This window comes from Malaclemys terrapin, chromosome 4 (assembly GCF_027887155.1).
Source record: "Malaclemys terrapin pileata isolate rMalTer1 chromosome 4, rMalTer1.hap1, whole genome shotgun sequence".
In the NCBI taxonomy this organism is placed as follows: domain Eukaryota; kingdom Metazoa; phylum Chordata; order Testudines; family Emydidae; genus Malaclemys; species Malaclemys terrapin.
In genome coordinates this window covers 102,969,509-102,983,092 of record NC_071508.1, presented here as the reverse complement: position 1 = coordinate 102,983,092, position 13,584 = coordinate 102,969,509, and the positions used below count along the sequence as shown (strand labels likewise).

Here is a 13,584-nt window from a genome sequence, read left to right as displayed (position 1 = left end):
AGGCTCCCCCGTCGACTCCGCGTACTCCTCGCGGCGAGCAGGATTACCGGAGTCGACGGGGAGCACTTCTGAGTTCGATTTATCGCGTCCAGACTAGACGCGATAAATCGAACCCAGAAGTTCGATTGCCTGCCGCCGAACCAGCGCGGTAAGTATAGACAAGCCCTTAGTGTTTGATATTAGTTGTTTGTAAGTAATAATAACTTTTTAAAATCCCGTGGGTCCAAAATCTTATATTGACTGGCATCCTCGGGAATGCCACTGGGTTCATTGGGATTGAATTGGATACAAATCAACAAAGAACATGAAACACTTTTTGTCAGCGTTCACTTTCCCCCGTCTTTATTTAGCCATAATCTGGTACTGCTGTCTCCAATTGCAAACTCTTCTCCCCTCACAATACCAAATGCCAGGCTAGGCTCTCTTCCTCATGAGGTCTTGTCATACTATCAAATCCAGAATTTAGGCACAGAGGAGGGTGTGACCCAGGAACCTTTTGGTGGGAAAGGGTGCATAGAGTTTTACAGGCATCCCCAAGGTCAGATGTATGCATATTAAGTGTACCAAAAGGTGGTATGTGAGATCTCTACCAAGAGCCAAGAGTCCATTGGTCATCATATGCATTGCAAAATGTATGTATGGATAATGTCTAAGGAATTATGTATCTGTGCTGAAAATTATGTTCTTAGGTATATTAGTTAGGAGATCAGCTCCTGTCAGGTAGGAAGGAAGAGACACTTTTATCTCTCTCTGACTGGTAATGTATGTATTGAGTGTTGTCCGCTTCACAATGGAGGCCTAGCTACAGTCTGAGCCATATGCTAATCAAGAGATTGTAAAATTGCCAAGAAAGAGGCACACAGGAAAACAACAACAAGCGGGGAGGTGTCCTGCTTATGAATAAAGATAATGGTTTTGGCGGTATAATTGAGGATACAGGGAGACATCCTGAATCTTTTCCACTGAGGAGGAAAGCTGACAATTTAGCTTGTCTCTTGAACAGAAGATCCCAGCCAAGCCTGCCTGTAATATGAAGGATTTTGGGTGAGCTATAAGACATGACAGTAACTCGTTAGTTAAGTCTAGGCTATAGAATGAGTGTTATGATTTTATTTTGTATGTAACAATTTGTTTCCAATATTTCTACTTACCAGCTCTCAAATTTCTATACTTGGTTAAATAAAAGTTTAATCATTTGCGCTATAAACTTATCTAAGGACCGTGTGTTAAGTGCAGCTGTGATCTGAGGTGTATGTAGTAAGCTGGGGTGTACTGTTCCTTTGTGAGCAGTAAACCTTTGAATGCTGAGAGCATCCAGTGGAGTAGTGGCTGGGCACTCTAGAAGGATGCTTGGAGGACTCGGGGTTTGGAGTATGCCTATCGCTAACCTGCGTAGGGCCAGCAGAGCCTCCGTAGGCTAAGCGGGGAGTGCTTGTGTTGCCCGTGGAGTCAGGAAGCTGACCCACGACAGGTACAGGCAAGGCTTTCTCACACTAAAGGCAGGTGGAAGCCTCATTCTGTACCCCCAGGAGGTGTCACAGAAGGTTGTCCATGTCTAATCTATATCTGAGGAAAGGCCTTTCTATCATGTAAATTTCTTACACCCTGGGCCTAATTCTTTTATCTGATTTTATACCAGTGTAACTCTATTGACTTCATTAAAGTTGCTCTTGAGCAATATTGGTAAGAGATCAGAGTATAGATATTTGCGGTGACGATTCTCACTTTACCCAGAGCATCTGTACTGAGCTCCTGTTGGAATGTTGCTAATGACTGATGTGAAATTAAATCTTTTTTTCCTACCTCCCATGTACTGAGTGTACAGCCACTATAGTGCCTTCCACTCATAGATTCTTTCAAATGAGGGACTAAGACTGAGGTTTGGTCATGGTGGTAACCTTTGGAAGTTTATTGAATTATATATAGACCATTGAGATTTGCCTTAACAACTTTTTAAACTAGCAAAACTTAAAGCTAAATAGCAATGCTGAATAACAATAGCTTCAGAGAAAATTAGGGTGCCATTTTTGTTCAATATAAAAATACATTTCTCCTTTATTCTGAAATAATCTTTAATAGGAAGGTTTCATGTTTTCCTTTTCAGGATGTGGTCTGAACTACCATAAGAGGTGTGCATTTAAAATCCCTAACAACTGCAGTGGTGTACGTAAAAGACGACTCTCAAATGTTTCCTTAACGGGACTCAACACTATTCGGACAGTATCTGCAGAACTCTCACCTACCACCCCAGATGAGGCCCTTCTGGTATGCAATTATCTAATTATTAAAATAATAGACTGTTGCAAAAAAAAATGAAATTCAACATTTTGGGATTTGTTCTTCCTACTAGACACAGCGAGAGAAGGGTATGTAAATTTACCACACTTTGTTGTGAAAAAGAGCACCTTAACACAACAGGAAGGACACGGTCTCAGCATATGAATGCATATTTGTCAAGCTCTGCTTCCATCATAACCCTAATACAGTAAATAATCCATTTTTGAAGGATTATGGTATTTGAGGGTCTGGTGATGTCACCCCTTGGTAGATGAGTAGTCCCAACTGATTGTAGAATTGGCCCATATAAATTAGAATTGATATGACAAATATGTTTACTCCATAATTGAAAAAAAATCTTTCATGTCAAAGCTGCATATGTATTGATTTGTGGTACAGTGAAAAATGGCCTCAGGAGAACACTTGAAATGGGGGCTCATTAAATATCTGAATAACTTCTGCTCTTGGTTTTGTGTGTGTTCAGACATTTTTCATCTGTGTAGTGCATGAACCACAATGATTCCTACAGCACTTTAACTAGTATTCGGAATAGTTTACTCTGCAAATAATCCTTTTGTATTTAGTGATGTTTATATGTGCATCTTGTTTTAGAAAAGAGTATTAGGAAGAAATTTTAGGGCTTGTCTACACGGCACCAGCAAATTACTGGGGTGTGATTTATCAAGGACTCTAATATGCTGCACTCTAGCTGTCCCATATAGCTCCTGCTGGCACACTCTCGTTCACGTTAACATTAATGTGCCAGCAGGGTCTACATGGGAGAATTAGAGTGCTTTACTAATCACGCTGCTTTGTCACATGCTTTGTAAACAAGCACTTAGTATAAGGGTGATAACTAGTTTCACTAAAATAAAATACGTGTATTTATGTATTTCATTTAAGAACAAAAAATTAATGACTAGAATAAGTTAGGTTACTATATATTTTTTGTCATGGAGAGGGATACCTAAATAGTATACACATTGCCATAATTAATATATTTTAATAGCTAAAAAAGCTGCACTGTGCACACAGAAATGAACCTAATAGTAAATAAAAGTTTAAAAACATTTTAATTCAAAAAAGAGGAAAGAATTTATAAGCATATGAGAATAATCATTGTCTTGTTTTCTTTCCAATTAAAATGTTACAATTATTGAACCTGACATATGACAAGAGCGTTATTCAAATGACATAGGCCTAGTGTTATATGCAACACCATCCATGAACCCCAATTATCTACAGATGCCATTTATTATCATTAACCTACTTAGAAATTCAGGTGCACATTATGAATACATACTTTTTTTAAATAAAACCCTACTTAAAATATTTAGAACAAAAGAAGTTGCAGATTGTGCTTTTCAAGGTTTATTTTAGAAATGCACACTTATTAATGTCATTACAATATTGATAAAAATAGAATTCAGAGGCAATGTGACACTATTTTAGATTGTTTCCAGAACTGTTGTTAAAAGTGTGGGGGGTGGGGACTGCCACTTTATGTACATTTTAAACAGCTTAAAATTGCTGCAGGACTTAATACTGCCAAAAAAGACACATTGGATTAAAAAGCATAAGATGCTTCTCAGGAACAATAAATAAACATTAATATTTAATTATTATGTAACCCTAGGCTGAATTTTGAATGCCATGTATAGAAAGGGCAGGACATTATTTTTTACTTCACTTGATGCATGATTACATCTTGAGAATTTGCTGTTCCTAAAAAATAATTGTTACAAATAATTTTGGGAGGCAGGATGTGTCAGAGGATTGGTGACAGAATATGGAACCTTTTTCATTTAGGCCATTTGTCTGTATCCAGCCCAGTTAAGTAATGATTCAGATGATCATCTAATGTCTGGTTGGTGTGGCCTACATATAGTAATTGGGTTTCTTAGTTGAGGGTCTCAAGGCTGCCATTATTGTATGTGTTCTGAGCATAGTGGACTTCGGCTTTCAGAACTGTCATTAAAGCACCTTTCTGGAACATTAAATAGATAGTCTTTGCTGTAAAATGCTGAACAATCCTATTGATACACGTTTCTAAAGTTTAGGGGTGTTCTGGGCTTTGGTCCAGGCCGCTCTATATAAATGCTCTGTTAGTTGTACAGCTCTGTTGAAAGTTTCAGTTTGTTAGATATCTAATTCTGTGACTAAAGGCCTGCCTGTCTGCTTGTTGGACACATGTTCCTTGAATTATTTAAACACCTTTATTAAATGCCATTTAAAAAAAAATATTTTAAAAAAATCCAAATTGTTACTCTGGATTTCAATATGAAGAAATATAGTAGTGTTCATAATGAGTGGCAGTGCATATATATTAGTAACATTTCTTTTCTTTACAGATCATTAACTCATACAATGCTATCATTTTCCTACCAAATTATGCTTCAGAATGACATATAGATGGATAAAATAAAAACCTTTAACAAGTAGCAGGTCAAATGCTTAAACCTTGAGAAATTAAATAGGTAATTTGCTAATTTTCCTTTTCTTCCAGAGGTAAAAATTTCCATGAAGAAAATGCTCCTCATTTAGGGCCAAATTCTCAAAAGTGACCTCTAAAATTGTACCCACTGTTTTTGCATGAATAGTTTTCCCCATGCTTGTTTTTTGTACATATACACTGTTAGCTCTCATCATTCTAATCCCTCTTTTGGACTCTCTCTTTTTCTGCAGTGTTCATTTAAAGCCAATTTTTTGTTGTAATTTATATTGTGATAGCAGTTGAATGCCCCAACTAAAGATCTGCCTTGGTCAATCCAGAGTCCGACCGAACATGGCCAACCTAAACGCAACCTGAGAGTTCTAGTCATTTTCAGACCAATCCTGTCCCAAACCTGACACTTCCCCCCAAACTTGTGTCAGCACTGCCCTCTCGTCCTTAGCACTCGGCTTGGTGAGGGTTTCCTGCAAGCCTAGGCACATGATTCATCTCTGGCTGCCTTGTGCCCATGGGGTTGATGCAGCAGTGGCTATGTGCCCTGATCCTGCTGGCCACCATTGCCTTGCTGCACTGTGCTTGCTATCAAGTGAGAGGCACTACAACTTGTCAGCACACTCACTTCACGTGCACACAGATTTCTTTAAGGTGGTGCTGGCCGGCAGGACGAGGCGCACACATCCACTGCTACATCAATCCTATGGACAGGAGGAAGTGATCAGAGATAACCTCACCTGACCCAAGCCTGAGAGGGTTAGGTGGTTTTCCGATCCAACCTGACCCAGATCCGTTGGTTTGGAGACAGGTTGCAAGGATCTAGTCCTAATTTGGACAGCGCCCAATTGCATTTGGTGCTGTACATACAAAAGGAAGACATCGTCCCTTTCCAAAAGAACTTAAAATTCATCATCAATCATCATCATCACATTCCATTGAACCACTAACCATGTGCTCTAACTGCTATGTAACCTTTGTCCTTCCACTCTGTCCCCCTTGTTTCTTTCCTCACTATTCTTGTTTTGTTGCATCTTATATGTCATTGTAAGATGCTGCAAGACAAGCACCATGTTTTTTTTCTCTCTATTTGCTCTGTTCTGTGGGCATAGAACATTTGGGGGCACTACAAATAATCCGATGAATAATTTGAACACACACAAAACCAGGTAGCTAGATATCTGTCTAATACAGATATAAAAGGCCTCATTTTTGTGTGCACAGATTTAAGCATAAAAAATGCATGCATAAAACTTGTATATGCAAAATGATGACTGCAGTTTTAAAGAAAATGTGAAGATGCTGTATTAAGATGCCATATTTTCACAGAACATTCAACCTTGCCTCTAATTCTGCTGTCTCAATCAGTTGTGAGTGGGCAGACACACTCAATCAAATACATTTCTCATAAGCCTTCCCTCCATCTCTTTCTCCTTTTGTTAGTCTCCATAAAAGAGTGTGACAGCTTTCTTACTGAGATGATTGATTTGGGTGTATTCAGAATCAATTCTGCTTGGTTTAGTGACTAAAAGAAATGTTAACTACTTTTTACTCCTGTTTACCCTGCAGACCCAACACAGCTGAAAGTGAGCAAGTTAGAGTCTATTCCTGGAAATGTACTATCAACAGAATTGTTAACAAAGTTTGACTTCTGTGTGAACCCAAAAGAACCCAGCTTTAGTTTGAGACACTTAAGACTATGCTATGTCTACATTGCCCTCTGTTCGGACGACAGGGGCATGAATAGCAATGTGCACCAAAGTGCTGCTCTGTAACTCCCCTGTGTGGACACTGCATGCATGGGGGTTCCTAGTTTGCATTAATATAGTCCTGTTTGAAGAGGACCACATTAACGCAAACTGTGAATCTTTTAGGTTGTGCCCTCAGCGTCCACACAGGGCAGTTACAATGTAGCAAGCACTTTGGTGTGCACTGCTATCATGCCCTTGTAGTTCAAACTACAAGGCAGTGTAGACAAGCCCTTGGTTTGAAGGGCAGGCAGTTGGGGAAAAAAATCTCTTTACTTTCAACATGAGTAATTGACATAGAAGTCTTTGAGAGACAATAATCATGGAATGCCAGAAGGATGTTTTAATTATCCTTGTCCCACCACACTTGAAACTTGTTTATAGTGCTGTATATGTATTTGTTTACTGATCTGAGAAAATTTTAACTTCCCACTTTATGAGCATACATATCATCTACATACATAAATCAGCCAGTAAAGCATCTAAATTATTTCATTTGTGCTCATAATTGATAATGGGTCTACATTTAAAGGCTGCTTTTAAAAAATCTAGCTCCAGAATTCTAAAGTTTTGACAGTGATTTATTTGTCATTCTCAATTTAGTAATAGTATGCTTCTTATTCAAACAGACATTTTAAGAATGTGAAGATCAAAGAGTAGGTTACATAATCTAGTATTCTATCTGAACACCTAATTAATTTTTATTTTTATGTTCTACTGCGTAGTGGCCCCTCAATGTAAAATGATAAAATATTCATGCTTCCTTCAAAAGTAACATTGTTTTCTTTTCTTTTTTTTCCTACTTTGTTCTGCTTTTTCCTCTTTCCAACTTGCTGTCTCAGTCTCCTTTCAGCCCTGGCTATGAGGTATGTACTAAATTTACTACATTCTCTCTCATAATATCAAGAACAGATGTGTTAAAAGTTCAGCATCTTTTATTTTACAGCCTGATGTTAGAACTCGTTTTAAGACACACGTGGGTTAATTCAGATTTGTATGTCATGTTCTTCAAAATTCAGAGGTGTTTAGTTCCAAAGTTTTGATTTGCCCTTGAGAGAGAGAATGACCAGCCACACAATTAAGAAGTACATTCAGATTCCAAAATGCACATCCACCAAGAGTTAGGAAGTTCAAAGCTTACTGCTTGTTCTTTGTTGTATTTATAGTAAACAAATACAACTAATTAAACATACAACTAAAAAGCCTTTAACTCTTAAATTTGATTGTGCTATGAAAAGAGGAGATGTAAAATTGGCACCTTTATTCTTTATAAGGTCATTCAACCATAAATGAACACATGATTTGGACTGTAGAATCTTTATTACCAGTGATGATGTACGGTAAGGAAAACCCAGCTTCACTTTCAGATATCTTTAAAAAGCAACAGAGAATCCTGTGGCACCTTGAAGACTAACAGATGTATTGGAGCATAAGCTTTTGTGGGTGAATGCCCTCTTCGTCGGATGCATATAATGGAAATTTCCAGGGACAGGTATAAATATGCTGGCGATAATGTCAGTCTGGAGATAATGAGGTTAGTTTAGTCAGGGAGGGTGAGGTCCTCTGCTAGCAGTTGAAGTGTGAACACCAAGGGAGGAGAAACTGCTTCTGTAGTTGGCTAGCTATTCACAGTCTTTGTTTAATCCTGATCTGATGGTGTCAAATTTGCAAATGAACTGAAGCTTAGCAGTTTCTCTTTGGAGTCTGGTCCTGAAGTTTTTTTGCTATAAGATGGCTACCTTTACATCTGCTATTATGTGGCCAGGGAGGTTGAAGTGTTCTCCTACAGGTTTTTGTATATTGCCATTCCTGATATCTGACTTGTGTCCATTTATTCTTTTACATAGTGACTGTCCAGTTTGGCCAATGTACATAGCAGAGGGGCATTGCTGGCACATGATGGCATATATAACATTGGTGAACGTGCAGGTGAATGAACCGGTGATGTTGTAGCTGATCTGTTTAGGTCCTGTGATGGTGGTGTTGGTGTAGATATGTGGGCAGAGTTGGCATCGAGGTTTGTTACGTGGATTGGTTCTTGAGTTAGAGTTGTTATGGTGTGGTGTGTGGTTGCTGGTGAGGATATGCTTAAGGTTGGCAGGTTGTCTGTGAGCAAGGATTGGCCTGCCTCCCAAGGTCTGTGAAAGAGAGGGATCATTGTCCAGGATGGGTTGTAGATCACTGATGATGCGTTGGAGAGATTTAAGCTGAGGACTGTAGGTGATGGCCAGTGGAGTTCTGTTGGTTTCTTTCTTGGGCTTGTCTTGTAGCAGGAGGCTTCTGGGTACAAGTCTGGCTCTGTTGATTTGTTTCCTTATTTCCTTGTGTGGGTATCGTAGTTTTGAGAATGCTTACCTACAAGATCTTCACCAAGCATTCTCATTAGTGATCTTCACAGACCTTGGGAGGCAGGAAAAATCCATGTTGAAGTTTGTTTAATGTTGTACACTGCCAAAGTATTTGAAATGGTGAAAATTTGGCATCTTTCCCTTTGTAACATCTGTCTGAGATGCACCCATGGAGGAAGATCAGGCTTTGAAAATTTCCTCATTGTTGGTAGGAAAGGAAGAATTATTGATCAACAGGTGTACGAAGTGTATTAAAATGCTCAGCTGAAGATTATATCAAGATTGGTAGTCCAGTCTATTAGAAACCATGTCCCTCTGGCTGAAAAAAAAATCTGGGTTTTTTAAATTCTGTAGCACTACAACCAATTAACCCCAAAAGTATCCACCCACAAAGTAGTACGATGCAAATGGATACATAGGAAAATGTATCTTTATTATAGATGTGTGCAATAGTTGAAATGCGAGCAATTAGGGATTATACTTGGTGGTCTATATAAATCACGATTTATCTATTTAGAAAATTCATGACTGTGTAAATGGCAAAGTATTAACTTTCACAGAGTTCACATGGAGAGAATTTTACAAGTAAATTTAGTCAATTTCAAGGACAGAATGAATTTTACAAATAACATTTAGTCCTTGAAATTTGTCATATTGCAGGGCAACTGCACCAGTATTCCCTCCTGTAAACGCCACCCAAGGCACCTGCTCTCAGGCTTGCGTCTCCTCAGTTGTCACCTCTCTTGGGTGGAGACACGCATCTCTCTCCCGCCGGACTGGAGTTTTTTCCAGGCTAGACCGTTCCCTGCCTACACTGTGAGTTCCCAGCAAGTCAGACTGCCTAAGCAGGCCTGCTTTGCTTTCTCTTCAGAGGTTATAAACAGCATAGTTGCCCACAGTTATAAGTTACCACACAGCTCTTTCCAAACGTTTATTCTTAAGGTGAAAGCATTACAGAGAAAACATTAAAACAATAAAAGAACCTACACTCATGCTAATAAGCTTACCCCCCAACTTCAGCAAAGACTCTGGTTGGAGTCAGTCCTTCAAGCCCCACACAGGGATTTTCCTGTAGTTACAAGTTCATAACAGCTTTTGCTCAGCACAAGAACACTTATGAATCTATCAGTCACTCCTTTATATGGTTTGGCCTTTGATCTTGTTTTCATGAACCAGATGATAACAGACAAGGACCCCTCTCAAGGCAGAGCTTCAGAAAGCTGATTTCTTGCATAACTGGAGGAGATATATTTGTATGCACCTTGCCCTAGAGATTTCCTATGAAACCCACTTAACTTTAAAAGTTCATTCTTATCTGGCACATTGTTTCAAATAGTCCTTTGAAGCTTATAACACTTCCCAGGGTTTACATTACTCATGCCTCTTCCCTTCACCCCACAAGATGATGTATACAATCCCACAATAATACATAAACATTTGCATTTTTAATACAACGAACTCCTAAGATACTTAAGTTAAATCTTACTGAATTAAGTTTAATTCAGTAAGGTTGGTCCAAGATATTACAGGAAATTGCCATATCTGTCACAAAATTGACTAAATTTACTTGTAAAATTCATTCTGACTTGAAATTGACTAGCTAAGGTAATTTTTTATATTAAAGACTGCATTGTAGACATTTTCCTTTTAAAAATAATATTTAAAAGTTCACAGTTTTGGGGGCATTTTCACGATTCCTGTGCCCTCCATGAAATCATGATTTATACACAGACCATAATTATACTGCATGTTTAGCATTTTAAAATACTTTTGAAACAGATTTCACTTTTGGGAAGACAAACTAAGCTAACCATTTCCTTCGTAAAAACAGTATCTTAAACAAGCTTTGAATTTGCAAATTCAAGTATATTGTTATATAAAATAGAGGATAATAGTGTACATATTAGAATGTTGGTTTTGGAGATGTTTCTAAAATGCTGAATTTTAGAAGTAGGTCTGAGTGGATTTATAAGCTCTGAAGTTTTACATTGTTTTGTTTTCTTTTTGAATGCAGTTATGTAACAAAAAATATACATTTGTAAGTTGCACTTTCACGATAAAGAGATTTGCAGTACAGTACTTGAAATCCTGGCCCCGGTAAAGTGAATGGAAAAACTCTTATTGACTTCAGTGGGGCGAGGATTTCAGTCAAATTCCAGAGTTTCTTATCCCAAAAGATTACTTGGTAAGTTTGCCTAGATATTTAAAAAATATAATAATTAAAATGTAAAATATATATCCTATATCCCAAAACAACTAAACCAATAAGCCAACTGCAAAGTAAGAGACAGATTCATCAGTACTTTCTGTACTCTCTGCACTGCTCTACAACAGCACAAAGTAACCAAAGCACAAAGTGAATCTGGCTCTAACAGTTAAACATTAAAATATGATTTAAGGTTGAGTCTACATCTCTTCAACTCATTATAGATATCACATGGTATCAGTCTCTTTGGGTCTCTTGTTTCATATTTATATTTCATTTTTTAATATTTTTAAAGCAATTCCCAGACATAAAACTGTTAAACTGGCAGAAAGGGTTGAGAGTTTATATCAGTAACTTGAGAGTAATAAATAAACAAACACACTAATTGTTGCCCAAACAGGCATGACAAACCCAGGAAATTCAGAGTTAGGGTTGCACTTAAAAGAAATTGAAATACGTTAAGATATAGAAAGCACATTTCAAAGACATGCTCTTTATTACATACTACTGTAAGGGGCAGACAGTAATGGAAGTGCACCGTGTAGATGCTATACATTACCTATAATAGGCCTTGATTCTCTTGGGTAGAATGGGGTATATTTAAATTGTAGGAAGTCAAGTAATTTTATTTTTAAAATTACTAAAAATATTGTGTTTATAGAAAGAAGTGGTAGGCCAACTCTTACAAATTGTTTCTCTTATTGACATCTCAGGGATGTCTCTCCCACTATTTGGTCAAAGGGGTTCTTTTACACACCTTAGGGGATGCCATAATTGAGACGAAGGAAAATAATTACAATTATTAACCATGGCTAATTTATTATTAAAGAAAGAAAAAGAAAACATTAAACAAACAACACAAATGACAGAACACAAATGATAAATTGCTTACTTCCATTATGATCTGTTTTGTATGTCTCTCTGTGGAAAGCTTTTAAGAGAGATTACTGTACTTCCTTGAGAGTGAACCTGCCTTTGGTGAGGCACTTGTCTCTGGGTAATTTGAGACCAAGGTCTATTATTTCTCCCAAATTATAGTGAATCTATTCTTAGTACCTTATTAGAAACTTAAAACTGTTTATTGTTGGGCAAAAGAATTTGTTTAAGGGCAGGAAGATCCTGTTGTTTTTTTAAATAAATAACTAGCTAGTTTACTGTTGGGCAAAGTCAGTTATCTTAACTAAATCCTATGAAATTGAAGAAAATATTTAAATCAGTTACTTAGACTAATCCATACAAGGAGTTGTATTAAGACAGGCCAATTATAAATATTAAGAAGCTTATATACAATGAAATCCTATTATTTCTCTATTTACTAGTGTTTGCCCCTGTCTTCTTTCCAGGAATACCTGTCTAACCATTTGGTGATTAATAAACTGTTAGTTTTTTAAGTTGCAGCAGCAATTTCATATCCCAATAAAATCATTACAAGAGTTTAAATCTAATCCCTTCGTGCAGTGTTTTAGTTAATTTTGTCTCACCAATCCATGTTGAAGTCTTGGGGAGGTTTTCCTGGGGTTGGCTTCCTCTTGAGTATGCATTTCACAAAGGTGTGTGCCATTTAAGAAGTACACAAAAGTTTTACAACATTTCAAACTACATATGTTTTTCCTGACATTTCAAACATGCAAGGCAATGCGTTTCTCTGAAAAGTGGGGTTGGCAGGGCTAACTTTACTCCTAGATTTATTGTTCTGACAACACATTCTACCTTTCCTTTTACAGTTAGGTCTTTTCCTAAGACATTAATGTTTTACATGGTTTGTCTTCTTAACACAATCTCCTTAAAGTTACGGTTTGTTTGTTATAGCAATTAAACGTCTATTAAATATTTTGCACAAAGCTCGAATTTCAATAACCAATTAATCTTTTAAACATATCACAAAGAAAATAATATAAAGTTAAAGCATGGTAAAGTTTAAAATGCAGCTTTCCTGAGTCACTTTTAAGGGCCATAAAAGACTAGGGAGGGTTTATCTTCCTGACATTTCCTTGTTCTTAGGAGATAGAAGCAGAAACCTTCTGGAATTTCTTTGATTAGCATTAACATTTTGTAACATAACTAGCTAAATATAATATGTATTGTTATATTTTCAAGCATTTTAGATATAACATACTTGTAGCTATGTCTTAATATTCAACACAGAGGCAAACGAGTAACCTAATAAAATAAGTTATAATCATTTTATTGCTATCACTTTTGCGTTAATATTGCAATCTCCCTCCTTCCCTAAGGCTATTTTACAGTGCTCTGGTAGTGCAAAGGGGCCTCGTGTGATATCTCTGTGCTGCAATCATGGGGTGTGATGGCAGCTTGAGTAGACATAACCAGGCTAGCTTTAATGTAGCAGTGAAGGTCTACATTGTAGCAGTGAAGTTCTGGCAACATGTGCTTCAGTGCAGGCTGTCCCCACAAGTAATTACCCAGGGTTTTGGGCAGGTTTGTACAACCTGTGCTGATGTGTGTGCTGCCAAAGCTTCACTGCTCTGGGACCCAGCTAGATTAAAGCTAGGTCAAGCTGCAGTCAAACCCCATAATTGTAGTACAGACATAGCCAAAGTA

The 13,584-nt window shown here is 37.5% G+C and overlaps 1 protein-coding gene across 3 annotated transcripts in view; it reads left to right on the top strand.

Moving 5' to 3' along the window:
* PRKD1 (protein kinase D1) overlaps window positions 1-13,584 on the top strand; it is a 316,426-nt gene that overhangs the window by 240,126 nt on the left and 62,716 nt on the right. For 2 of the 3 annotated variants that reach the window (XM_054027842.1, XM_054027844.1), the window contains exons 4-5: window positions 2,105-2,265; window positions 7,311-7,334. In XM_054027842.1, the coding sequence (XP_053883817.1) occupies window positions 2,105-2,265; window positions 7,311-7,334 (185 nt within the window). The remainder of the gene's footprint in view (window positions 1-2,104; window positions 2,266-7,310; window positions 7,335-13,584) is intronic. The other variant, XM_054027843.1, reaches the window with a different exon arrangement.